Source organism: Daphnia magna, linkage group LG2, assembly GCF_020631705.1.
Source record: "Daphnia magna isolate NIES linkage group LG2, ASM2063170v1.1, whole genome shotgun sequence".
Classification (NCBI taxonomy): domain Eukaryota; kingdom Metazoa; phylum Arthropoda; class Branchiopoda; order Diplostraca; family Daphniidae; genus Daphnia; species Daphnia magna.
Genome location: NC_059183.1, coordinates 13,005,149 through 13,030,232, shown reverse-complemented (window position 1 = coordinate 13,030,232; position 25,084 = coordinate 13,005,149). Strand labels below are relative to the sequence as shown.

Genomic DNA, 25,084 nt, shown 5'->3' with positions numbered 1-25,084 from the left:
TCGTCGTCTTTCTTCAAATCAATTGAGCTGTCTTAATAAACGCTGACGTTCATCTGCGAGCACAGCAGCTGCATGCCCCTAATGGTTAATTTTCACAGAAAGATGGATGCATATGCATGAATTCATAATTCGTATTCAATTACGCCTCCCCCCAAACACATGCATCTCGTTACATGCCCTTGGCTTTTCATCTTTCCAAGGCTGAAACACTCGCATCTCTGTGTGGGTTTTCTTGGAGGAAAAAAAAAAATAAGAAAAAGTGCTGTGGCATTCAAAACAAGTCAAACAACAAGAGGATCGTAGCAAAAGAAAAGACTTGCAACGAAATATTTCGTGACAAGCTAAAGAAGAGATAAGCGCGTTTTCGTGCTTTGCTTGTATTGGCAGGCTTCTCTTTTTTTCTACTAGTCTCTCATCGCGGGGCAAAAACGAAGTGGAAATTGAATGAAATTAGAAGCCTCCCGCTCTTTAACCCTGAGCTTAAAAAAAAAAAGAAATTGTTTTTTGAATAAAAGAAAAATCCCCCCCCCCTCAAAAAAAAAAAAAAAGTTCGTCACTTTCCCAACAACAACAAAAATATGGCCAGAACGGGAATAAGAAAGGCGTTGGTTTTTTGTAGTGGAGGCTGTTCCGCTCATCCAACAATTTTTTTTTTTTTCAAAGAATAAGTTGTTGTTTTTTTGTGTGTTCCCCTCCCTTGGAAATCATCGTTCGTTAGAAACTCGGAGGTTTGTTGAGGACTGTTCGTTTTCAATGCCGAACCGTTCACTTTTTTTTAAAACTCCGCTGTTGATTACGCATTTCTACGAAGAAGAAGAAATAAAAATACCATTCCTCGTATGTCACAGTCAATGGACATCCATCAACCGCAGTGGGTAATGGATGATGAGATACTTTTGACGTCGAGAAAAATTTATTATTTGTTTTTATCTTGGATGACTTTCGATAAACCACAAAACTGAGCAAAGTAATTTATTTTAACTGGGTCGATCTTTTGCTGCAATTTCATCCGCCAGACGAATTGCAATTAAATGCGATCTCAAATCAGTAAAACAGAAAGAAAAAGAAAAAAAAAAGATAATTATCCGAACGAGGAATTTCAATTGACAGACATTGAAAATTTGGATGATCTCGAAGTTTCGGTTTAACAAGAAAAATGGTCATCCGAATCAACTGGGCGTTAAAAGCGGGGATGATTCAGAACGATAAAAAGAAGTAGAGAGTTCACAATATTTATTGTTTTATTGTTTAGTTTTTTTAGAAAAAAAGGCCTAACAAAACGAGTCAAAGTTTCACGCCTCGGGGAATTCCGTCAACAAGATTTGAAATGTTTAAAATTCAATCAATTAAAATGTTAAGCCAAAAAAAAAAATGTAACAGGATGTTACGATTATTTGATGTCCTGAAGACATCGCATAATTTGTTGTCACCTCATCGGTTAGTGAGAAACAGTATGAAAACATGTGGCAACAACGTGTTCGTTTTATTAACCCCCCCCCTCCTTCCTCGAATTCCGGCGAAAACAAAAAACTGCCTAACAATTATACATTTTTATATATTCATTTATTCAGAGAAAAATGTGAAGAAAAAGGATTTTGTTTTCCCTTCACCTCGTCTGACGACATTCAAATTTAACGATGGCCGGTCTTAGGTCATTTTTACCACACCGTGCCCCGCCATGTTGTTCCCAACGAACCGTTAAATCAAACTCAACATGTCGAGGACGTCGCCCTCATTCCATTCCACAAGAGAAACTGGATCTCAAACAATAAAAATTAACGAAAAAGAAAAGAAAAACGGTTACAAAAAAGACAGGTAAACTAATCGCGCCCAGACATAAATATTCTTGCTAGAAAATAAAAGAAAACAACACAAATAATGGAGTTGTCATGTACAAAATGCAAAAGGCAATGGCGTCTCATTTTCTCGGTAGCAGCACGTGGGTCTGCCCAGCTCTGCGTACGTGTACGAACTAGATGAGTTGTTTGTTTCAAAATGCGCCCTAGACTTTTAGCGGAAGAAATTGGATCCCTTTTCTTTTGTTTATTACGCTATTAAATGAACTGACATGCAATCGAGAAGGCCATCCTTTGTGGCTAGAAAAATGGGACGCAGTCGATACACTTTGAACGGATCCAACAACGATAAAATAAGACCGCCCCTCCCAAGAGAAAGATGGGGAAAGAAAAAGTAGTCGGTATAATAATGGTTCACTTACTACTTAATTGATTGCAGCTTTATTGATGAGGACGGGCGAGAGAGAAACCTTTCCGAAATGGCCAGGGACGAGTCGTTGCACAAGTGTTACGACCAAGTAATTCACCACAAGAATCGTCCATGCTTGAGGGCATGATCGTAAACAACAATTGGATCAGCGAGCAACAAAAGTCAATTTCTCTCTTGCAGTTTGTGTACGTTGGCACTAGAAGACTGCGAAACAAACGCGAAAACAACAAAGAGTCGAGAGAGATTTCCCGAAACAATAACCACCTTGTTTGTGTGCCTTCTTTTCTCGTAATTTGACGATCTTTTCACTTTCCCCTGCTGTTCTCTCGGCACTAAAAGTGGATGTTGAACGTTGCCAATTTCAACAATGTTTTTTTTGTTGTTGTTTTTGACGTTATGAAATGTTTTTCCCTCCAAATTTCTTTTTTTCTTTGTCATAATCAAAATAACAATGGCAACCTTCAAGTGCATAAACAGCTCAAAATCGATTTGTTTACGATATCGAATGGGGTGGCAATGGAGCGACTGGGCAACCTACGCCCCACAATCGAAACAAGTTCGGCGTCGTGTTTTTGCATTCGAGGAGGACGTCGGCCATGAAAATAAAATGGCTAAAGAGAAAATTTTTATTTATTTTGCACACACAAAAAGCTATCAAAACTTACAAACATGATTTGGAGGAGAATAAAATAATTTTATACAATCAAGTGTCTGTGAGTGTAAAATACAAATATGCCTCTTTTCGTGACCTCTATACCCAATAATAATAATAATAATAATGCAAAATAATAATAATAGGTTGATATGACTCGTATTGCCGACGTTAATCGATTATTATCATCTATCGAATTTACTCGGATCATTAAACCTGCTATTTTCGTCTGTCACGGTCCCACGCACCGACTACAATCTAGAACGACTTTTCTATTCCCATTTTTTGTTTTGCAAGGCCAATCTTTTCCTTGAAAATATATACACCACAAAAGACGTACACGCAACGATTAAACCCCATACCCTAGATCGTGGGATAGCAATTCCTTAAAAACAAAAACTAAAGCACAGATTTCTTAATCAATATCATATCGGAATGTGTGTTGTGTTAGCCCAAAGAAACTGAAAATCTGTACTAACAAATACATCTCAGTGTACGCAGAGTGACACTTTGGCGTGCAACAACAAACACACAACACAAAGAATGGAATGATATATAGTTTTCATTGTTTTGACGTGCATCAAACCTGGTGAGAGCAGGATACTTGAAATTCCTGCGACGATGATGGAGTCGATGACGAACATCCATCGACCGAATTCGACTTCCACGGACATTTATTGTTCTTTTTGAATTTGACATCACGCGGTCTGGTGACAGATCGGTGGTTGCTGCAAAGACTTGCTGCCCGCAGAGAAAACGACGACGAAGATAAACCCGATCCGCGGCTGCTACTAGACTCTTGATTGACGGGCATCCGCTCGAAAGAGCCTCGCAGGAATGTTTTGTGGCCGCGTTTATTGAACGGCGAATCCTCGCTGCTGCTGCTATTCTCCATCGAATCTTCTTCCTCTTCGTCCTCTTCTTCCACCTCCGGCTCTTCCGGCTGAAGGAACATGACCCTCCGCTGATGATTGCGCACCAATCGAGCGGATTTCAGGATGCCCGGCTGTTTTGTAGTTTCCCTGAAAATGGTGAGGCCGGCCCGGGATGAATCCACCACGTCCGAGATGCTCCGGATGATTCTGACTTGCTGTTAAACGAGTCACATCGAAAATGTTAATGTTTCGCAGTGTTAATCGTCGGTTTTAAACGAGCTAATTTGAACGTCAGCCCAATTCTGTGGAATTATGATATACATCTCTCTACGAACATTAATAATGTTTGTTCCAAAAGAAGCTGGAAGTTATGATTGTCAAACGAGTTTTTGTTAACAACTCAACAAGACGGACGCTGCATTTCTTTTTTGTTTTTTGTGTTCTCCCAAATAGGGTTATACAACCCACAGCTATTCGAATGGGCAGCATGTTAGGTTTCAGAGAAAACCACATTTAGGAGATCTTTGACGTCGAAATAAGATAGACTTTCATTCACAGTAATTCGCAAACATGGCCGCCTTTTCTATTCTTAGGAATTTGCCACTCGTATATGTTTTCGTTTTAACATGGATTTTCCATTGTCGTGTATATCAAGTCACCCGGTTTTCCATGACACATTCAGCCCGTGCTCCACATTTTTCCTTTACTCGATTCGAAAGCGATATCTAAAAAATAACAAATAAAAAGTCTATATAAAGACGCTAGACGCTACGTTTATGTTCCATCAGTGATCTCCGACTGGTGGCGCATGACGACATCATGCTGTGCATATGCACGACTTACACGACCGAGCTTCTATCGTTAACTCTCCGACAACGAAACGTCACGCTCTCTCACATATCATAGCCCAAATAAAGACAACTATAGAAAGAAAAAAGATCATTATCATAACAATAATCGTATAAAAAGACATTTCACTTTCTCCAAACAGAGCTGTGCAATGTCCCTGATATTGAAACCGACGCGGTCGATTGTCAGTCACGTTTTCCCATTTCCAGTACGGATTTTTATGGTTTATGAATCTATTTTTTTTTTTAAATAAGATGGACGATATTGAGGTTATTGTTGGTGCATTTTAATTACGCATTGGAATAATGAAAGCACGAGCGAGTCTCTCTTTTTTATTTCTAATTTTTTAAACTGGGTTTCCGTGACAAGTCGTCACTCGGTGTCCTATGGCACGGAGATCGTGCTCTGTTGCAAAACCTGATTGAATAAACCGATTGATGGGTGGTCTACGAGATACCGGTTTAACATAATCAAATTTCCAGGTATGACGATTGGGAAATTTAACGATCGATTTTCAATCAACGCAGATAACAAAAAAAGGAGATTTTGGTCATCAGATTTGCAAATTTAAAAACAAAACCTGTTGATCCGATCATTTTTGGCGTGGATTGTACCGTACGGAAAAAAAAAAAAAAAATCCGCATTTCATCAGCACGTAACATAATCTGCATACGATCAAGGTGTCGCGCTATTCTCCCCCCTCCCTTCTAAAAGAAAAAGACCGGTCCAGCCGCACCTGAACAACGTTTCGCAATTGGGTAGCCAATAGAACCTTCTTAACATACGTGAATAAAATCCCGCCTTCGCATGTCTCTCGATACGTGCACCTCTGCCTCTACGGTATGAACACAGAAGGCGTACATATTGAATAGAAAAATAGGCTACACAACATGCGCTCGTTACGTGCAAGTCTTTAGAAAGAAAAAAAACGAGTGGGATGTTGTTGGCCTTCAACGTTTGCCTCATTGTTGCGTGATGACCACATCCATCATAAATAAAACACATAAAAGCGCCCCTTTCCCTTTCGGCATCTATGGATAATGCTCATTTTTCTGTTATAGTTGCACAAGGTAAAACGAAATATATCGTCGATGGAACTGGTGTGTACCTCGTACAGCAATCAACATTATCTTCTATAGCGAGCGCGATGATAATGGGCACCCCCCTCCAAAAAAAATAGCCGATTAGAGACGCATTCGGCCGCTCATTGTACAAAACGGTATTTTATAACTAACGCCCATACCAGAAAAGACCAACTTATGTTTTGATAAAAGAAAAATGAATTTTTACCTGAGGATTTTGGGCGAACGTGGGCGAGTGCCTGTGATCGTCGTCGATAACAACGGCGCTATCGCTGTCGTCGAGACTCTCATCTCCTTGCTCTCTGCCTAGAACTCGTACTTGAAGTTGAGTTGTTGAATTGTCGTCCTTGGACGGACAGGTGGATGACTCGTTTTGTATTTCGCCGCAATTCGGCTGATGATGATGATGATCTGTCAACGTGGCCAGAGATTGCGGTCGGTTGACTGCAACCAACGAGGCTGTTTGTTGTTGCTCGTTTGACTCGTCGGACGCGACGCTATTTCGGCAACGATCCAACTCCCTTTCCAGCGAACGAATCGTCTCCTGCTGACCGCTGATGATCCGGTCGCGTTGGTTCAACAACCCATCAATCTTTCCCTGCTTTGCGCGTAGGTTGGCTTCCAAGAGGAGGAGTTGCGAGGTCAACAACCGCATTTGTTCCTCACGTGCCCGATGCAGCCCGAAAAGTGCTTCGTTCTAAACAAAAAAAAAATCATGCGCAATGATAGAAGAACATCCATTTATTAGCGACGATGGTCATTAGAGAGTGCAGCATCGAGTTTTTGCAACGGTGAAACGAAAAAAAAAAAACCAAAAAAAAACAAAATGGAGATTGCAGAGAAATAATGAAAACTGTACAACCTGTTGTTTGAGTCTGTGTTTCCATGCTTGCAGGAGGTGACCTTGCGCAGTGTTTCGTTCGGTTAGCCGGGCAATCATCTGTCGCGCCTCGTCCAGGTTCGAGATTACTGGTTGAGGAGTGGAGCGTTTTTGCCGTGGCGGCGGAGGCTCCAATCTTGTAGAGTCCATCCAAACGACGGCGGTAGCGGCAACTGTGGCGGCAGCAACTGTTACTGCTGACGGCTCTCGGATAGGACTCTGCCGTGAAGAAGAAATAATAAAATTAAAGAGGAAAGAGAAATGAGAAAAAAGAAAAAAGAACCAAACGCTCGGCTTTGGCAAACGCGCATTATTCAAATGTACAAACTAAATTTTTTGTGGGGAAAGAAAAAAAAAAATGACTGCCGCATTGCAAGAGTTTGGCAGTAGACATATACATATTGATAAGAAGCTCCATATTTGTAAAGACAAATTTCTCAAAATAAAATAAAAATGTATGCGGGAATCAGGAAGGAGCAGCAGTTTGAATAGACCGCACTTCTTCTGCGGGATTGAATTTTATTCTTCATCCCGCCCTTTAAAGTTCAATTCAAGGTGAACAGGCACAGAAGCTTGGCCACCAAGCAAAATGAGATTTTTTTTTTTTTCAGTCCTCGGGGCGCCAGCATCAAAAACTGTTGGAGGCAAAAGAAAAGATGCATGTACAACACGATAAAGCAGCAGCTTTTTATGGCCTTTTCCCCTCTTAGCCGGGGCTGCCGGACGTCTTTTCATTCGCCGACTGGGTTGGCAGGAGCAAATAAGAAGATGGTCAGCGTGTTGGGTCGTTACGTGCATTCATTCTGACAGATGCGGTACACTCATAACCTTTCTCGAATCATCATCAAACACACAAGAGAGACATGCTCTGCACACACGAAGCTTTTTTTTTTTTAATGATCGTGAAAAATAATGGTAATAATATATCGCCCCAACTCGGGTTTTCTTTAAAAATCCCATTGGCTTTCTCTCTTATGACATCAGAGAACGTCTGAACGTGATTACATGGTAGCGCAGATTCACCAGAGTTTTAACAAAATCCCCAAACAGCTGACGCGCTAACCAACTTGCATATTCTTCTTTACTGGTGTTTTGTGTCTGTTGTTTTCGGGCTGACTGCGATGGTCAAGGACGCCATCATCATCAACCAAACAAACCATAAACAACAGGCCAAAACAGAAAACTGGGGGGGTATAGCTAACTTACACGAAGACGGGCAGCGCCAAAAGACACAAGTATGTACCGTCACAAGAAATGAAAATTCACTGATGATGAAGACACGGGTTCACAGCACTAGCGATTTTATTGGACATTCAAGGTCCTTCACTTGATGAACCTTAATGATTAGTTGGCCAGCCATATTATTAGAAGCTGGACAAGCCGTCAGCATCGTTCACGACGTGTGCGTGTGATGACCACATTTTATTTTTATGACTTCCTTTGAATTTCCACTGGAAAAACAAAAAATGAAAGATGTTGAAGGCAAAAAACAAAACAAAACGCGAAATGTCGTTAGATGGTTGCTACCGAGACCGAAGAGAAATGACTACTAAAGCATCTTCATAGCTCGTCTGCTTAGTTAATCTGGAGGGGGGGAGCTCAAGGTACGGCGAGGTACGTGAGTACTAAAGAATTTGAAAAATACGGTCAAATCAAAACAAGTTTTTTCGTCATTTGATATTTCATCCCCGATGATGCGAAGAGAGAGTTTACTGCCTGTCTAAACAAAAAAACAAATGTTTTCTTTTTTTTTTTATGTTATTTTATTTTTTATTTTTTCGCTATTTCGTATGTAATTGGATCGTCTTGAAACGTGATTTTTAACGAACAGCTTATTATGGTAAACAGGAGTCGACCTGCTCCACTTTTTGTCGTCGACATTAGCCAGTTGACCTTTTCACCACCAATCAGGTATTACAGTTGTCTTTTGGTGGATTTGAACTTGTCACGACCAGCCACGAAGGGGAAAAAAAAATATAATAATTTTGTTGACATTCTTGGCAGGGCCTTTTAGATTAAGTGACCAAAGAAAGCCATTTCTTTTTAAAACTAAAAGCAAGAAAAAAAAAGGTTCGTCAGCTGAAAACAGCAGAATGACTTTGATCATTGTGTTAAACAAAAACAAATAAAAAAAAAAATCAAGAAATAACAGTAATAAGATGTCAACCTGATTCTCTCCTTATCTTTGCCAATCAATCGATAGACGGTCACTGGGCGGGGTTAATAGAGAAAATGGAACTTTCCGTTTTCAGGTCAAAATGAATTCTTTCATAAGCGTAGATTATCCTTGCGGCTATAGCAAATAGCATAACTTGCATGACTAGGAAAATTTAAATTTTATGATCATCTTTTCTTTAAAAAAAAAGAAATGAGTTAAAAGGAAGCGACTCGGGCATAAACGATTTGGTGATTTACCTGCTCCAGTGCAGTTACAAAGAATTCTTGTTCGGCAAATAAACAAAAAGATAAGAAACTTTCCCCTTTGGCCTCGACTCTACATTTTGAACTTGACTGCATCTTCCAAAAATAACTGCATTTCTTTTTACTTAATTTTTCTTTTTTCTTTCTTCCTCCTAAGGATAAAAGAGATGAAAAATAAAAAGGGGGGGGGGGGACGATCTTTAAACGTAACGCGTAATGACGTAATAACAAACAAATAACGAAAGGGCTATTCTTTGCCCGCTTTCAAATTTCATTTTAGTTTCCTCCTGAAAAAACTCCCCCTTTTTTTTTCCAAATAGAACGCTCGTGAAAAAGGACAAATTCCCGAAAATTTTCAGTTAACAATTTTTAAGTTCTTTTTTTTTCACATCGTAAAAAACAGTTTCCTAGTCACATGAGTTTTTAGTATGTTTCGTCTATTTGACTCCGGCTTTTCAGTAGACCGTGCACTCCCCCAAAGTGTTGTAGAAATATACCGTAGACGCTGCATGTATGCGTGCACGGCACGGACACACAGGTGCGTAAGAGCACCTAACAAACCGACTGTGAAGGTTAACACAACTACCATCGGCGCTCACAGTACATGCTAATCAACAACCACAAGAATAAAGACGTGAGAAATTCCTAAAGCATAATATTAAATACACTTTTTTTTCCCGTGCCTTTAAAAAGAAAGAACTCGATGATGTGCTATTGATTGATTGCGGACAATTTCTCATTCACCTCGAACTCGATTCTCATTTGGATTCTTCATTTCGTGGAGGCGATCCTCATAGAAAATAAATATTCCCTATTCATATTCATGTGTGAATAATCACGTTCGATAATTACATTTTTATTTTTAAATACAGCAATGCCTATAGCAGATGAAAGCTTTACACGAAAAGTGAACGTTCCAAGGCCAACGGACGCGTGCGTGCGTAGTACCGACTTTTACCGTGGCGTCTTGATGAAGAGGAGACTGATGTGGGAAAAAAAAAAAAAACTACTATTCTTCGTGAACGATGACCTTCCATAACAGGTCCTCGGTATGTTTTCTAAATAAAAAAATAAAATCATTATTCACGCATTTTTGTGTGTGTGTTGGGCCGATATACTAATGAGAGAAGATGCTACACGCAGTACCCGACATGTGCGTCCTTCACGATGACGGGGGCGCCCAATCGTATCGGATGCACGAGTGTTTACGCATAAAAATAATAAAATTAATTAAAAATGATTTCCACAAAATTGTAATGACCAGTTTCTTTTTTATTCTCGAGAGGGCCAATAAGAAAACAAGTTTGAGCTGTTCTCGATTCCAAGGCATCACATCAGGTTGATCCTTTATGCTAAATATGGCCCACACGTGTGTGACAAGAGGTGCTGCCTTTTTGTCGTGTTGAATACATTAACAATGTCTGTTTTCCCGAGTGGCTGGTTTTAAAGTCTAGGAAATTCTTGAATATTCATTTTGCATGGAACAAGCACGCAAAGCGATCAAACAACAGGGTGGGTCATACTTGTCTCCGAGAAAAATTCCCGAGGTTAACAAATCGGTTCCAATCAGATTTTCTTGGAACTTGAAAGAAGAAAAAAAAAAAATGAAATGAGGTTGCGACGATAGAATTGTCGTCCGATTTCAACGTTGCCCAATGATTGCTAGCGCTTCTGAGTCTGACCAGCACCTTGTTCTGTATGCTAATAAGTTCATATTAGCGTAACAGACATGCCAAATTCTTTTCCATCGACATTGTGGCCCAGTGAAAACGGGATTATTTTTCATATTTGGTAAATATCCTCTCGCATGAGCAACGGTGACATGACAAATTACGTAATCGATATACGTTATACTCTCTCATTAACGTGGCCATTAACTTACGGAGCCAAAAATAAAACCAAAATGTGAAAAAAAATGACACAAATATTGTTGGTGTTTAACGTTAGTTCTTGCTTAACAGCAACAAACAATTTTGTTTTTTTTTATAATTTCATTGTTCTCCTTTTTTGGGCTTTTTCCACGCTCTCTCAATTGCATCATTCGACTTTCAGCAACCCGAGCACTAACTTTCAACTTTTCTTTTGCTACCTTTTACATCAGCTTAGACAGAGTGACACATTCAATCCGCTGTCTAATGATACCCACATCCAAACAAAACGTATCCACACGCCAATCATATATTTTCCGTGAAAGATTAGTGGCTCGTCAGACGGGCCAAAGACATTATGATGTATGGATTTTACTTTGTAGATGGATATTCCTTATCACGTTTACGATGAGCATGACGGAAGAGCTACAAAAGTTTCCAGACAGAGACCTAACGGAGGGTATGGGCATTTGCTAGTTATTGATTATAACGTGACTCGTGGCTACTGACACACACTTTCAGCAGAATGAAAACTTACAACTTCAGAAGCTACCGGCCATTCCATCACATGGCTCTCTAATACACCGAACATTTTTTTTTTTCTCTTGGCCCGTGGATATGCCCCGTGATGGCGCACGTCGAATTCAATTTGCAGAACGCTCACGAAACGAGTTATGGCATCACGATGATAGATTTTCTAAAAAAATTTTCACAGTTTTTTTTTTTTTTTTTTAAATAGGCTTATCTGTTTATGTTTGGTAATGTTTATCCTACGATAGCAAATTTATTTAATACGTAGGAGGTAAAAAAAAAAAAGGGGGGGGGGTCACTTACCCAATCTGTCATTTTGATGATGGTGGCTGTTGACGGTTTGGAACGCTCCGCCGCGCGATTGTTCGTCGTCGACATGGTGAAAGCGCTCACAGAGAGAAAACAGCGTGTTTGTTGTTGTGGGAAGAAAGAAAAGACGCGAAGTTTAAGGGTCAAGAGTCACTTTCATTACCATATTTCTCTCGTGTCATTAGGCCACGGAGAGTATAATAATAACAATCCTCAATGAGCGTAACATCCTTCCCCTCGGTTTTTTTGTTCACGATCCCCACTGCTGCACTCGGCTAAAAAAAGAAGCACTTTCTTCGACGACACTAGAGCCTCTAATAAGAATAGAAGCAAGTACAGCGTTGTTTTTTTGTAAGAAGGTGAAGGTGGTACAGTTCCCATAAAGAAAGGGCTGTAGATGATAATCGAATATTCACTGAAGGGGGACAACACCCATAAAACTGGTATAGGAAAGCAGAGCCAAAGTCACCGACTATTTTCAATAGCAGCGGCTATTTCTTTAGATTGTGTTCTCTTTTTTTTTGCAGGCAACTTTCTTGATTCGAATCGTTCACTTTCTCTCGACTACACGCAACCAAACGATGAGCAGGTCGGACGATGGCGACGCACAGATGCTTTCAGCAAAGAGGTGTCCCCTCTAGCAAACAAAACAAAAAAGTTAAGTTCTTGTAGATCTTGATAAAAACAGGTAAATACAATCGTTGAAGAAAAAGGATGACGGGGCTTAGACGCCACACACATTTGGAACTCTTTCGATAGCCCTAGAGAAAATAAGAACTACCTTCTAGAACAAGATGAACAAACACAAAAAAAAAAAAGAAGGAGTAGTGGCCGGGATCACGGGAGGAGGGGGGAGCACACAAAAAAGCTCCCGACCGAGTTGAATGAACCGCACTCACAACAAAAGCAAAAGACGTTTTTCGTTTTCTAGATTACTATAATTTTTCTAACCTCTTCCCATCCGTCGTTCTTTATAGGTGTCCACGCAATTTTCAGGGGTCGGGTCGTCATTTAAGTTGTTCTAGATTCAATTTTTTGTTGTTGTTGTTTAAAAGAGGGAGGAAAACCACAACGCACTTAAAAAAAAAAAAAAAAACCGTGTGATTCTTTTTACGCTGTGCACTTGTTATCGTTTGTTTCAACGAGTTTCTGTTTTGGAGACAAAGAAATAGATATAGACCTGTTCTGCCTTTGTTTTTGTCTTCTCTCCTTGGGTTAGAGTTTATATAATGTTTAAATACCCCCCACTGTTCAAACTCAGTGTTCACATTCAAGTCGATAAATCGATAGATTATCGTGCCAAAGTCACTCGACGCGTTTCTTTCGTTGGACGTTGTGCTTCGAAAACTTGTCCAAACTAGCCCGGACGCGATGATGATTGCGTTTCAAAAGTAAAAAAAAAACTAAATGTCTAGTCCAATAAATCAGTCAGAAACGAGTTGAAGCTACACACAAACCAAAACGAGACACGCAGCAACACACACACACACACACACACGTTAAAAAGCCCAAAGCAGTAAGATTTTGTAGTTGGTTCTCCTCTCCCTCTCTCTTGTTGTTTTGGGCGTCTACCTGACTCAGGTGAAGGTTAGCAGCCGACTGGACGAAAAAGAAGTCGGGGCTCCGTATGGTCTTGGAAACGGGGAGAAAGATGGGGAGGGGTTCAATTTTTTTTTTTCTTTTTCTTATCGACTCTTCCCTCTTTACATATAATTCTCTCTCTCTCTTTTTTTTTTTTCAGTTTCGGACTGCTGGGCAACTTCGTTAGCCATGCGTGACCCTCCGGAATAGAACAACAGACCGGGTGATTCCCCCCGCTTTGGTGCTGTATTATAGTGGTAGGCTATATCGTGTTCTGTCCCACTATACAGTAAACATAATGAAACCTTATTTTGTGTATTTGTTCGCCTTGCAAGTATCATCACAGATTGTGATGGCGAGAAAAGTTATTTCACAATCGACGGCACACGGAAAGTCTCATTATCACGCCATATCTCGTTAGATGCAGCAATGCGGGGAACGGACGAGATTCTTTTTATTACATAGCGGCAACAGGAAAATGATCGGTTCTCATACTGAAAATTCCCTCCCCCCCAAAAAAAATCTGAACATCAAGAAAGATTTTTTTTTTACACCCCTTGGTCGATTTCTTGCGCGTTTACGCGGAATCCCGCGTGCTTGTTAGCGTGAGCAGCTGTTTTTCTTGTTAGAGGTGTGTTTTTTTCGTCCCTCCTCCTCAATACCAAAGATGGAGCATTGAGAGACGTAATAAAAACCAAATTCAGTCGAGTGCATCTCTCGGCTTAATTTATTAGGACAACGCCCGAGAAGAGAGAAAAGAATCGACATATTCTATTTAAAAAAAAACAGCAAAGAAAAAACGGTGGGGGGGACGTATCGAAGCAACCGGAACTTGTTCCATTCACACATGTCCAAAGTCTAAAAAGAAGCCAAGCAAGAAGCCAGAAGAGTGGGAAAACAGCTTGTCTCTCGTTTGCACAAGTTTTGCTTTTTTTTTTTCAAAAACCCACGCTGTGTTAGCCGTCACAAATCTACTTATTATTTTATGTGCCATCGACAGGAGGAAAAAATTTCATTTCCAGCTCACGAAGTAGTTATATGATAATCAGGCTGTTCTCATATCATTCGGCGTGTGTCTTTTGATATGATGACAGCCATATCATACAACGTTAAATTAGTTGTTGCTCAAGGCATCGGCCAAAACAAGTAGCAGAGAGATGTAAGGACTTACATAGTACGTAATGGCATTTTGACGTTGTAAAATAAATTTTACGACTTCATGAAAACTTCGTCGTGATAATTAGGCAAGTATACTGCATCCAGTTTTTCTTAACATTAATTCACCTGGACAACGATATGAAAATATCAAACAAAACTAAGAGTCCTCGTTTACATTGACAACTTTTACCCTTTCTCGAGTATTTGTTATCGTAAGTCCTGTGTTGACATTCTTAACCATTTTAACTGCACGGGCTTCACTCATAATCTGGTTTTTTTTAGTGTAGTACTCACACACCTACTTAAATGTGTAATCCCATTCCCGTGATAAAGAATTCCTTTTCTCCGCCCTCCTTATTGGATAAACGAGCAACGAGAAATACTTCCATAATTGCAAATCAACTGAACGAAATATTTCAGAGAAAGTACTTTGCGAGTGAACAACATATTTCCACCATTTCCGGAATGTCATTACAACATGTACCCGATTTTTCAATTTTCCCTTAAATTCCCAAAATTGGCATGATGTAAAAAAAAAAAAAATGTTTTAATGAATGTGACCTCGTTTTCCTATCACAATACGAAGCGTTTCATTAGTGTACTGTTACATTGCAAAAGGTGTCAATGGGGTGGGTGGGCTACCGCATATGGTTATCTATAATTCGGTCGCAGTAAAACCTTTAGCTAGGCCACATCATGGTCACACAAAACCATCTGTTCCGTATGGTTACCAACCACAAATGCACTGTTACGAATCGCTCCCCTTTTCTTTGTTGGCGCAGAATGCGAGAGGCATCAACGTCTCAAGAATGAAGACCTCGTCACGCATAACAGTTCAAAACAAAACACAAAAAAAAGTGAAAGCCAAAACAATAGATGTCCTCTTTGCTTTTTTCCGTCTCTCTGTAATTCTACATTTCATTGTGTTTTTCTGTTGCAGGTACAAGACGTGTCACGCCTCCTTTTCGGCCGTTGTCAGACTGTGATAACCAATAGTTTTCAAGCCCCCCCCTCACCAAAAAACAACATCAACCGATTCGAATTCTGATAGCGATCCCTTTATGCCCTCACGAATGTGCGTGATTAATAGACACAATAAAAAATGGATGTTCTTAGTTACCTGAACCTTGAAGAATCCCATAGAGATTCTTGCTGCTCCGAGCACATTGGTCGTCGACAGGGGGCAAAACACCAAGCCTGGTGGCGCTGTGTATGCAAATGATTGGGTATTTCAAAAATCACCGACAATTTCAGCCAATCTTGGGCAAAGCAGTATCTATATGCAAATAAATCAGCACGAAATTCACTACAATCGACAAGATCTCGAAAAGTCACGTTTGAATGTTCACCGAAATAACTATTTTTCTTAGAATGTTTTTCGTTTCTCTGCACAGTATTGGTATGGCAAGCAACTGACATTTCGATGACAATAGCCAGCCATGCTTAAACGAACTACACTTAAAATATTTCGTGGAAAATATGCTGTACGGTTATCTTCTGACAACTTGGGCATGTTGCCGGATATTCAAAATGTTTCTTCGGTTTATTTTGACAGTTACCTATCCTGTTTTCAGTCGACTAAATCAACTAATGTTGATCACCCAGTGTTGCACATTCGTTGGACTTTTCTTCTTTCAAGTAAAATATAAAATAAAAAAAAAAAAATAACGCACTTATTGTTGCAGACATTTTTTTGTATGTAGGTTTTTCCTGAACTAGTACAAAAAAACTGGGTTTTTTATTAAAACCTTTTCTGGCTTTAATTTTGTCTTCATTGGCGATCAGTTTTTGTAAGAATTCGACCCAATAAAAAATAGACCATAGATGGACACGCAGATTTTTTTTTAAACACTGAAGAGACACAGCAAAATGTTTCTGTTTTAAAAAATCAATGATAAAAAAAAACGAAAATCTATTGGAGAAGATTGTGACAGACTGTGGGAAGTTGAGGATGGCGGTAAATAGAGAAAAAAAAATCAACTTTCAAAAATCGGACGAGATGTTACAATTTTTTTTTTCTTGAAAGATCCGGCAAGGGCATGGGTTTTTTTTTCGTTTGTACACTCTCATTTTGGTGGTATGCACGGCAATTCATTGATAAATCCGTTAGATATCAGCAGAGGGGCGTTAAGACGACAGAATTAAACACTCAATAATTGGCCCGCGTTTCCAATAATGTCATCCTCCTTGAACAATTGGCAATTTTTCGCTATAGATAGGTCACAGAATCAAAATGACGTTGCAAAGTACAATGATTTAAATCTGTACAGCGTGGATTACGGGACTGATAAGAAAGGAGGCGCGGGATATCGAGTCATCACTTCAAAAAAATAATCAAAATCAAGTCGGTGGCGAGGGCGCACGAGTCAATTTGAACAGCATGGGAGTAAAATTGTTTTTTAAAAACACTCACGGTTTCCTTTTTCCTAACTTATGTTTGCAAAGATATTTTCACATGGACAAAAACATGAACATGGACATACTGTTGATCACGCGCAACCAGACTGTTTCTTTTTTCAAACGTTTCAAATTTTTTTTTTTTGAGACCCGGAGTTTTTTTTTTGTCTTAATTTTGAAGCAGTGGCAGTTAAAAAAAAAAAAAAAAAAAACGAACAAAATGATTTCGAGTTAACGTGACAGAAAAAAAAATAGATCACGGCATATTTTAAAAATAATAAACAAGAGGACAAACCCTTCGCATTATATCAATGTCATCATCAATAAACCCATTTTGCTCTCAAATGTTCATCAAACGGGATCGCACAAATTATTTTTTTTCAAAAGACGAAGTATTCAACTGGCGGCCCAGCCCAGATTGCACGGGTATCTTTCTAAAGGGAATCTTCCTAACATAAATCTTGATTCTATCGTCGATGAAAACAACACTCACGTGTTTACAGACCATCAAAATCAATAATAGTTAATAATAGAAATAAAAATAACCAAAACATCCATCCAGTGTAGATCAAATCAGAAAAAAAAACAGGGCCATGGAGGAGGGATGATGGTAAACGGGATGTAAGGTAAAGAAGCTATGCATATGCTTTCACGAAGCGGCAAAGATTACAATATGTCAAAATTGGAAAAGGTCATCAAGATTTCGTTACCCAAGTCACCCTGACCTTTCCCCAGATTTTTGTAAGCATCTAAGTCAACCAGCGGAAAATATCGGGAAATTGGAATCAATAAGATATGAAGGCCCTACAATCCAATTATGGTTATTTGTCGTTTTAGCTATCAGTTCAAAATACGCAACGAGCACACAAGACACTAAATAATGAATCCATGGATTTTAGTATGCTTAAGACAAGTATTTCAAAATTGAATCCCAAAAAAATGTTCTTTAAGTTTTTGACAAACATCCACCATCGTTTAACTGAAACTTCTAAATAAGCCTACACCTAGTACAAAGAAAAACTTAGGGGAGTTTTGTTTAAATAATGTTCTACTCGTTATCAACGGACAAAGAAAAGATGGGAATTGAGGCGGGTTATATAAGGGGAGTCAGCTCGAGACAATGGGAGGGATAAAAGGGGACAAAACTCACGATCAATGTGGACACATTACTTCCTCGATTTTGAGAAATAAACTCGAACATCGGATTGTTGCAAAATCATCAGCAGCAGCAGCAAAAGACAGGTATCTTTAAAAAGTCTCTTCAACATGGCAACAATATTGGATCGTCAATATAGTGGAGAAAAATGCAAACGTGTTATCTCGAATGAACCAAGACAAAAAAAAAAAAGATATTTTCTCAGCTTATAAGACTGGACTCAAACGACCTGAGGATGGGTAGCGTGTTTTTTCGACCTTGATGGATTGTTAGATTGCGAATCACACTGGATCAGTTTCAAATATCGAAACAAATGAACAGCGGGTTATGGGAGAAAATTTCAGTTGCGGATGTTGAGGGAGGGAGAATTGGGTGGGTAAAAATGAACAAACATGTAAAAGACAGAATAGCACATTTCCGACGACTGTGTGTACTTTGCCTTCTCCTTTTCCTACGTTAGTCTGAGCTTTAGGTTGGTATCAAGGAAAAAAACCAAAGGAAGAGGAACCCAATCAAAAATAAAAACACAAGCCCATCAACCAACAGACATTAAAATAGGATGGATGGAGAGTAGAGTGGAGAAAAAAAAAAAGAATAACATGACGCATTTTTTTCGACACGTTGGATTATGTGAACATCGATGAGAAGACACGATCTATTGTTACCAGCTTGCAGCAAACCACTATAAACAAAGGCAGTTGTAATGTACGGTTCCAAAGGAAGAAGTGTTGCAGGCAGGGGGATATTACCACTGTTGTTTCCTGCTATTGTCCATCAGATGGGGCTTGTCCATAGCCTCCGTATCCCTGGTAGCCGTAGGCTGCTGCTCCGCCTTGAGGTTGGCCACCGCCGGGCTGTCCACCATAGTATCCAGCCGTGGCTGCAGCGCTACCACCAGATCCAGCACCAGGGTAGGCACCGTACTGAGCAGCTGATCCTGCTTGACCTGGACCTTGACCACCCTGTGCACTCTACAAGAAATCATTGCGTTATCGGCCAAACTTCCGGCAACAACAAGCAACGCTCGTTGACTTTGCACATTTCTAAAATGGCAGCGTTTCCGATATCAACCCAAGATACAAGCGGCATATGGGAATGGTACGCGACTAGGACCGGATTACCCTGAAAGCAAAAACAAAGTTTAAGTTCTTACCTGCTTCAACCTGGCTTGGGCTTCGATGGCTTCAGCTTCTCCAATCTTGCCAATTGAGCGATAATATGCAGCCCACTGTGCGCTGTAGTCTTGAGTAGGCGCCGCCGCTGGAGCGGCTGCAGGAGCCGCTGACACTGCCGTATTCCCCATACCCTGCAATGCATTCTTTCGTTTAGTAACTGAACAAGCAACTATGGGGCATTGGCAATCCAGTAAAGCGAAGCATTTACGTTACAAACACTTTTTATTTCAAGTTCTTACCTTGCTGGCCTTGAGCTGTTGTTCAAGAGCTTCCGCATCTTTCATGGCTCCAATACTTCTGTAATATTGTATCCACTGTGCTGTGTAATCTGGTTGTCCGGTTTGGGGATTGACAGGGACACTCCCTATGATTGATAGGTAAATAAGCCAACAGTCTAAATTGTATCCCATCGAGGGGAAAAATATATCTACCGCTATTGCTCTCGGGCTGTCCAGGATTGCCACTCTGGGCCGAAGGAGCTCCACTTCCGGGTTGTTGATAGAACTGTTGCTGTTGGTAATAGGCAGCCCATGCGGCTGCGTTTGCGGCATTGGGATCCGCTTTAGCTTTAGAAATTTTGAATTAACTAAGTGCAAAAATCAAGAAAAGAAAGAAACAATTGAAATACAGGGGTCGTTGGGTTGTCCAGGCCACTGTTGATAGGCGGCTGCTCCCCATCCTTGAGCTGCATATGCTCCTGCATTCTGGTTCTGTCCCATTGGATATCCTTGTGTCGGTGGCGCACCCATTGGTCCCTAGATTCAACAACAACAGAAACGATTGAGAATGTGAATATGCTCTTGCATAAGACAGGTATTTCAAGGCTTTCAACTGTAGCACGAAATCCGATTACCAATCGCCCAATTTTTTTTTGAATTGATGATCAGTCAGTACTTTCTGCTAATTTATTTTGCACTCGGAGCATTATTTTGAAGCCAATTGTCTTCAAAATTAACATAACCATGGTGCCACACACACACACACAAAATGGAAAACCGTGATACAAAAACAGGTACACTACTTACCAATCCTAGTTTTTCGCTGATCATTCGTTTAGCCAATTCAACTTGTTCGTGTGATCCACGGATGATGAAGATCTTTTCATTTGGATTTGGAGGGGGCCTCCTATCAAGCTCACAAAACGCTCCAGACTGTTGATTGATTTGCTTGATCGTTTCGCCTCCTGAAATTAAAAATGGCCATGACGCTAAAGCACGCACAGCGAGTAAAGAAGTATATACCTTTGCCTATAATAATTCCGGTTTTGGTGGAAGGAACCAGGAATTGGTATTCGACTTTGTCTTGTCCATTACGGGCCATTCCCATGCTTGGTCCTCCGCTCCGGCCGACTCCAGGTCCATACTCTCCCCATCCACCTCCTGTTGAACTTCCACCTCCAGGGCTTCGTCCATAAGGAGCTCCATTCATACTGCTGCCGCCTGTACTTCCTCCTGTCCGACCCCGGCCCCGCCCCATCTGGCTATCACGCGCCTGCGACTCCCCCAACACATGGAAAGAAGAAACAAAAGTTGACGTTTCGTCATTTCCATAAACCGTAAAAACTGTAACACTTTCTTTTAGCCATTAACTAAACTAAAAAAAAAAATCTTATGAAGTTAAAGCACGTTATTAAGTGCACTACCAATACAGATTCAATGAGTTCTTCGATGCGTTGTCTGGCGTCCTCGATCTGGTTCATGGTGCCTGTCAGCGCGCACATCCGTTCCTCGGGATTGTCGTCTCGTCCCTGCTGGAACTGAACCCGGGCTCCCGTTTCGTTCTGGATCTTCTTGATCATCTCGCCGTTCTTGCCAATTACAACACCGACAGCCGATCGCGGCACTGCCACCTGAAGCAGGGTAGGACAAGCGAACCCTTAACACTAAGTCCACTCGAGTTCCCCAAAAGAGATGATTCCGTAGCTTTTTACTACTGCCCCCGTTGAATGAACGTTTGAGCATACTAATAACAACCCAAAGAGGCGATTTGATTTTAGGTCTGGTCGCAAGGACAAGGTGTCAGGCGGGATAGAAAGAAGAATCAAACCAAAGATGGATACAGTGGGAGTGAAGTGAAGACTGGTTATGAAGAGATAAGTCTCAAAAAAATATATGCAAGTTTTTAACGTGAAATAAGAAAAAAGCAATAAATTTTGACAGAAAAAGTAGAAAACGTGCACAGACATAGACGAACGAAATACCTCGATAGTTTGCTGCGGCCCACCTCCTCCATAACTACCAAACCTCTGTCCTCGACTGAAGGCCTAGTGTCATAGAGAAATTTGGCCTCAATTACTACTTAAACACGTACGATCCTAATTGTCTGTAATTCATCAACCTTGATGAATGTTTCCGCATCTCCAATCGCAAGTTTCAAACTCAAAATAAAAAAGAATAAAAAAATACGATCGCAAATAATCTTGCCATCAATAAAAATAGCAAAACGGGTATCGCCATTCGTTCAAAGGGTAGTTGACGCGAAGCCCACGATAATCTCATTGTAGAATAATCGAGTTGTAAATTACCACTACACGCTGAAGCTGCTGTTTGAAATTTGTGATTGAACATCGGAGACCTTAGGAAAAAAAGACGGAAAGTAATAGAGCTAGACTTACGGAAACTTCCATCTCCTTTTCGGCGATGAGGTCGTACACAAGTTGTTTTGCATGCTCAACTTTCTGAGGGTCACCATAGATGCGAAGGGGCTTTTCGTTTTCTTGTTGTGGGCCATCCTGTACTACAACCATCCTCGTTCCAGATCTCTCCTGTAATGCACAAAGACATTAGCTGAAATCCAATATATTGAGAAACACATTGATTACCTGCAACTGTTTGATTGTCTCACCCCCTTTACCAATAATTAAACCTACTTTAGGGCCTGGGATCATAACTTCAACCTAAAGGAGTAGAACGTTGACTACATTGCTTGCATGTAAGTAATTCAAACTTTGTTACTTACATTGGGAGCTAAAGTGAGGTCAATACCCACATTGTGTTGCCCACCCATAGATTCAACCGATGGAGGTCCAGCATCTCTGGGTCCACCACGAGTCTGAACAATATTATTGATCAATTCACGAGCCCTCCTGCATTTACAAATGATTGAGTATGAAAGCTTCTCATTACTTACAGGAAACAGTTGAATAAACTTACCCTATCGCTTCTCTTGAGCCAGTGATTGTGCAAGTTCGATCAGGTAGGCCTGCACTGTCAGGTGCCATTTGAATTTTAGCTCCAGATTCAGCCTGCAGTCTTGAAATCTGCTCACCACCTCGTCCGATAACTAACAATAAAAAGTTAATGACGAAGAAGTATGAAAAAAGACAGACATGAGGAATTATACTCACTTAGTCCAACCATTTTGTCTGGAACAGCAACTTCTTCAGTGCTTATAGGACCGAGGTTCATCATGGAGGCAGCAGGCATATTCATCATCGGTCCTCTTCCCTGCATTCCAGGTGATCTCAAAGCTCCAAATGGATCCGCTGCATTTGCTGCAGCTGCTGCTGCAGCAGCAGCCACGGCTGCTGCCATTCTCTTGGCATCAGGTTCATTCTCCATTGATGGGCTTACACTGCTGAAAGGCCTCTTGACAGTGGAGCTTGAACCGTTTCTTTCAAAGTCAAAGTCTGACAGGCTTCCTGAATCTGGCTGAATTTTTGATGCAACCTAAAAGGTTAAAGTAAAAAGTCAATATTCAGTAATAATTGCCTACTTCACTAGAAAACCCAATTCTATCTTTCAAGGTATGAGAGCTATTGAAAGAAGTATGAAAAGCACATTTCAGTGCATTAGCTCTATCAGTGAAGGGGGGGAGATCTAACTTATTCAGCATGACAAAAACCGTCAATGTCAATGCAGTTGGCCATTTTGTCGAAACATTGACACAGACGAAGCGATACGAAAAAATACTGTGAACAGTAGCTAGAACGGTCGCAGTTGCAACGAACCCACTACGAATAAATGCCTCTCAATTTCGAATAGGTTGATGGTGAAGAAACACCGGCTTTTTACGCAGGTTAAACAACTAGCCTTTCAAAGACGTGAATCCACTGCACAAATTCTGGAAAATTAAATAACTAACCGGGCGAGAGTAAATAGTCAAAAGACTTGAGTAACAAAAGATGAGGCTACCTGATTATCCGTCTCGGAACACAGGAATCGAAACGCGAGTCAAGCCCGAGTTAAAATGGTGGCGTGTGTAGCAGCAGTGCTGGCCGCTGGGGAGGGGAATGAGAGTGAGAGAGTGAGCCCTTCGGGGCGGAATGGAGGGGAAAGAGAAAAGTGCGCCGCGTGGCCGAAGGAGAGGAAAAAACCAGAACTACTACTAGTGGTGGTGTGTATGTGAAGCGCGTCGAAGAAAAGAGGAATTTTTACGCAGCACAATTTTTTTCGTTTACAATCTACTACAATCAACTCACACAGTCACACACTCACGATAAGACGAGGTGAAAATTAAACTAATATGGATAGAGGGCTTACAATCAACCTGAAAAATTTTTCTTTATACACGGTTCCAACACATTCACAATCCCATTCACCCGCACAAAATCTGCGATCCGACTGTGTTGCCCGGCATACGGCAACCAAAGCTCAGGATACCCCTTGGTCGTGCTACGACAATAGGGGAAGCAAATAGTATCCAATGACCGACCCCAAGGCCAACGCCGGTTATGCTTTTCGTAGAAATAAGATAGGATCTTCAAGTGTAGCCATCTACCGGTCGATAAACGCATCATGCGTTCTTGTTACGCCATTTCACTTCTACGTCAAAAAAGACGGGGCCTCAACTTGGCAGGTGGCGTAAATGATTGACATTTTCATATAATTGGACCAGTTAGTCAGTTGAATGAAAAAGAAATCGAACGAACGATTAAGACGGTACATTAGGAAAAAGGTTGTTGCTCCAGGATGCTAGATTGTCTGGGGTAACTGAAGGGAAAAAAAGAATATTGTGCAGGAGAGACGCGTCTGGGTCTGGCTTGCTAGATGCTAGTTGCATGGTGGGAAGGGGGGTTGGCTAAGATAGAACAGGGGACAGGATGGGGTGGCAAACATGGCCGCCAAACGTTACCAAGGTCATTGACACTACAGAAAACACCAGAGCATGTCTTCATGTAGTAATATTTTGTCGATCAACTTCGAAAACTTATTACGTTGAGGTCTCCGATACGTGAGACGATCAATCATTGAAAGATGCTTTGACAAATGCCAATAGTAATTAGAACAAACCTTAAGTGTTAGCCATATAAACTTAAGAGAAAGCAAAAAAAAAATAAAAAAATGGGCAAAAACAATACAAGTGGCGCGGCTTGGCGCCGGTACGTGAAAGAATGGCGCGAAACATGGCCGACCATGCACAAACACACACAAAAATGTGGTAAATATGACTATTTTTTTTACCAATTACAATTGTGGTAAAATTCGCCTACAGGAACGTTCAGTTATGATGTGTAAAGTTTTGTTGGGAAATCCCAACCACTGGAATCTTAACGCCGAAAGCACGTGGGGGAAAGAAGGCCGACACAAGACAGCCTGAACGTTTTGACATTTTAACCAAGAATGGAACCGGCCACAATGGTCAAATTTGTTTGATTTGCTCAGTGACACTATTAAAAACAAAATTTTACCTCTCTTGCTCGTTGAACGGCATCCGCAAATGCAGAATTCGGGCTGTTGTTTTGGGCCGTAGTCACTACAACCGAATCACCCATCACTGGCTTGCAACAATTTTTTTTTTCATAAAAAATAGCGCTACCTAGCGTCAAAAAGAAAAAGAAGAGCCCATTTGACTTGATTTTGGAGTAACAGAACTAAAGAACGTACTGCCATCTACAGGCAAATATATTAATGCGAGTCTGTCGTAGGCGCGCCACACAAAGCTAAAACGCTAAAACGTTTGGTCGATAAATAAAAACATTTTAA

The 25,084-nt window shown here is 40.7% G+C and overlaps 2 protein-coding genes and 1 long non-coding RNA gene across 19 annotated transcripts; 1 reads left to right on the top strand and 2 right to left on the bottom strand.

Moving 5' to 3' along the window:
• Positions 1 to 2,838: 2,838 nt before the first annotated feature.
• LOC116917508 lies at positions 2,839 to 16,012 on the bottom strand. Of its 4 annotated transcripts, XM_032923013.2 has the most exons (5): positions 12,645 to 13,264; positions 11,688 to 12,330; positions 6,547 to 6,783; positions 5,893 to 6,381; positions 2,839 to 3,968 (listed from the first exon to the last, which is right to left on the bottom strand). In XM_032923013.2, the coding sequence occupies exons 2-5, from the start codon at positions 11,760 to 11,762 to the stop codon at positions 3,459 to 3,461; spliced, it is 1,311 nt and encodes a 436-aa protein (XP_032778904.1). In that variant the 5' UTR covers positions 11,763 to 12,330; positions 12,645 to 13,264; the 3' UTR covers positions 2,839 to 3,458. The 4 variants fall into 4 exon arrangements, with proteins under 4 accessions (XP_032778904.1, XP_045024823.1, XP_045024824.1 ...); XM_045168888.1 differs by lacking the exons at positions 11,688 to 12,330; positions 12,645 to 13,264 and adding an exon at positions 15,553 to 16,012; XM_045168889.1 differs by lacking the exons at positions 11,688 to 12,330; positions 12,645 to 13,264 and adding an exon at positions 7,771 to 8,125.
• Positions 13,326 to 15,537, top strand: LOC116917527. The gene is made up of 2 exons (XR_006643007.1): positions 13,326 to 13,531; positions 15,373 to 15,537. It is a non-coding gene; the product is annotated as an uncharacterized LOC116917527 (long non-coding RNA).
• Positions 16,013 to 16,253: 241 nt separating the features above from the next.
• LOC116917497 (far upstream element-binding protein 1) lies at positions 16,254 to 24,933 on the bottom strand. 14 transcript variants are annotated; one of them, XM_032922967.2, is made up of 16 exons: positions 24,790 to 24,933; positions 22,507 to 22,828; positions 22,313 to 22,442; positions 22,119 to 22,245; positions 21,982 to 22,056; positions 21,775 to 21,924; positions 21,361 to 21,423; positions 20,803 to 21,009; positions 20,402 to 20,669; positions 20,186 to 20,343; positions 19,789 to 19,915; positions 19,592 to 19,726; positions 19,400 to 19,524; positions 19,139 to 19,291; positions 18,735 to 18,956; positions 16,254 to 18,667 (listed from the first exon to the last, which is right to left on the bottom strand). In XM_032922967.2, the coding sequence occupies exons 1-15, from the start codon at positions 24,871 to 24,873 to the stop codon at positions 18,750 to 18,752; spliced, it is 2,331 nt and encodes a 776-aa protein (XP_032778858.2). In that variant the 5' UTR covers positions 24,874 to 24,933; the 3' UTR covers positions 16,254 to 18,667; positions 18,735 to 18,749. The 14 variants fall into 14 exon arrangements, with proteins under 14 accessions (XP_032778858.2, XP_032778859.2, XP_032778862.2 ...); XM_032922968.2 differs by having other exon boundaries at positions 20,402 to 20,663; positions 24,790 to 24,917; XM_032922971.2 differs by having other exon boundaries at positions 20,402 to 20,651; positions 24,790 to 24,917.
• Between the last annotated feature and the right edge of the window lie 151 nt (positions 24,934 to 25,084).

What these genes read in the sequence shown, in the direction of transcription:
- LOC116917497 (XM_032922967.2), bottom strand. Translation starts at nt 24,873, where the DNA reads ATGGGTGATTCGGTTGTAGTGACTACGGCCCAAAACAACAGCCCGAAT. An exon ending in ACCTCACTTTAGCTCCCAAT is followed by an intron (nt 22,057 to 22,118) that starts GTAAGTAACAAA and finishes CTACTCCTTTAG; the next exon opens with GTTGAAGTTATGATCCCAGG. An exon ending in GGCCGCAGCAAACTATCGAG is followed by an intron (nt 21,010 to 21,360) that starts GTATTTCGTTCG and finishes ACCCTGCTTCAG; the next exon opens with GTGGCAGTGCCGCGATCGGC.
- LOC116917508 (XM_032923013.2), bottom strand. Translation starts at nt 11,762, where the DNA reads ATGTCGACGACGAACAATCGCGCGGCGGAGCGTTCCAAACCGTCAACA. An exon ending in TCATCAAAATGACAGATTGG is followed by an intron (nt 6,784 to 11,687) that starts GTAAGTGACCCC and finishes TCTTCACGGCAG; the next exon opens with AGTCCTATCCGAGAGCCGTC. An exon ending in AACACAGACTCAAACAACAG is followed by an intron (nt 6,382 to 6,546) that starts GTTGTACAGTTT and finishes TTTTTTGTTTAG; the next exon opens with AACGAAGCACTTTTCGGGCT.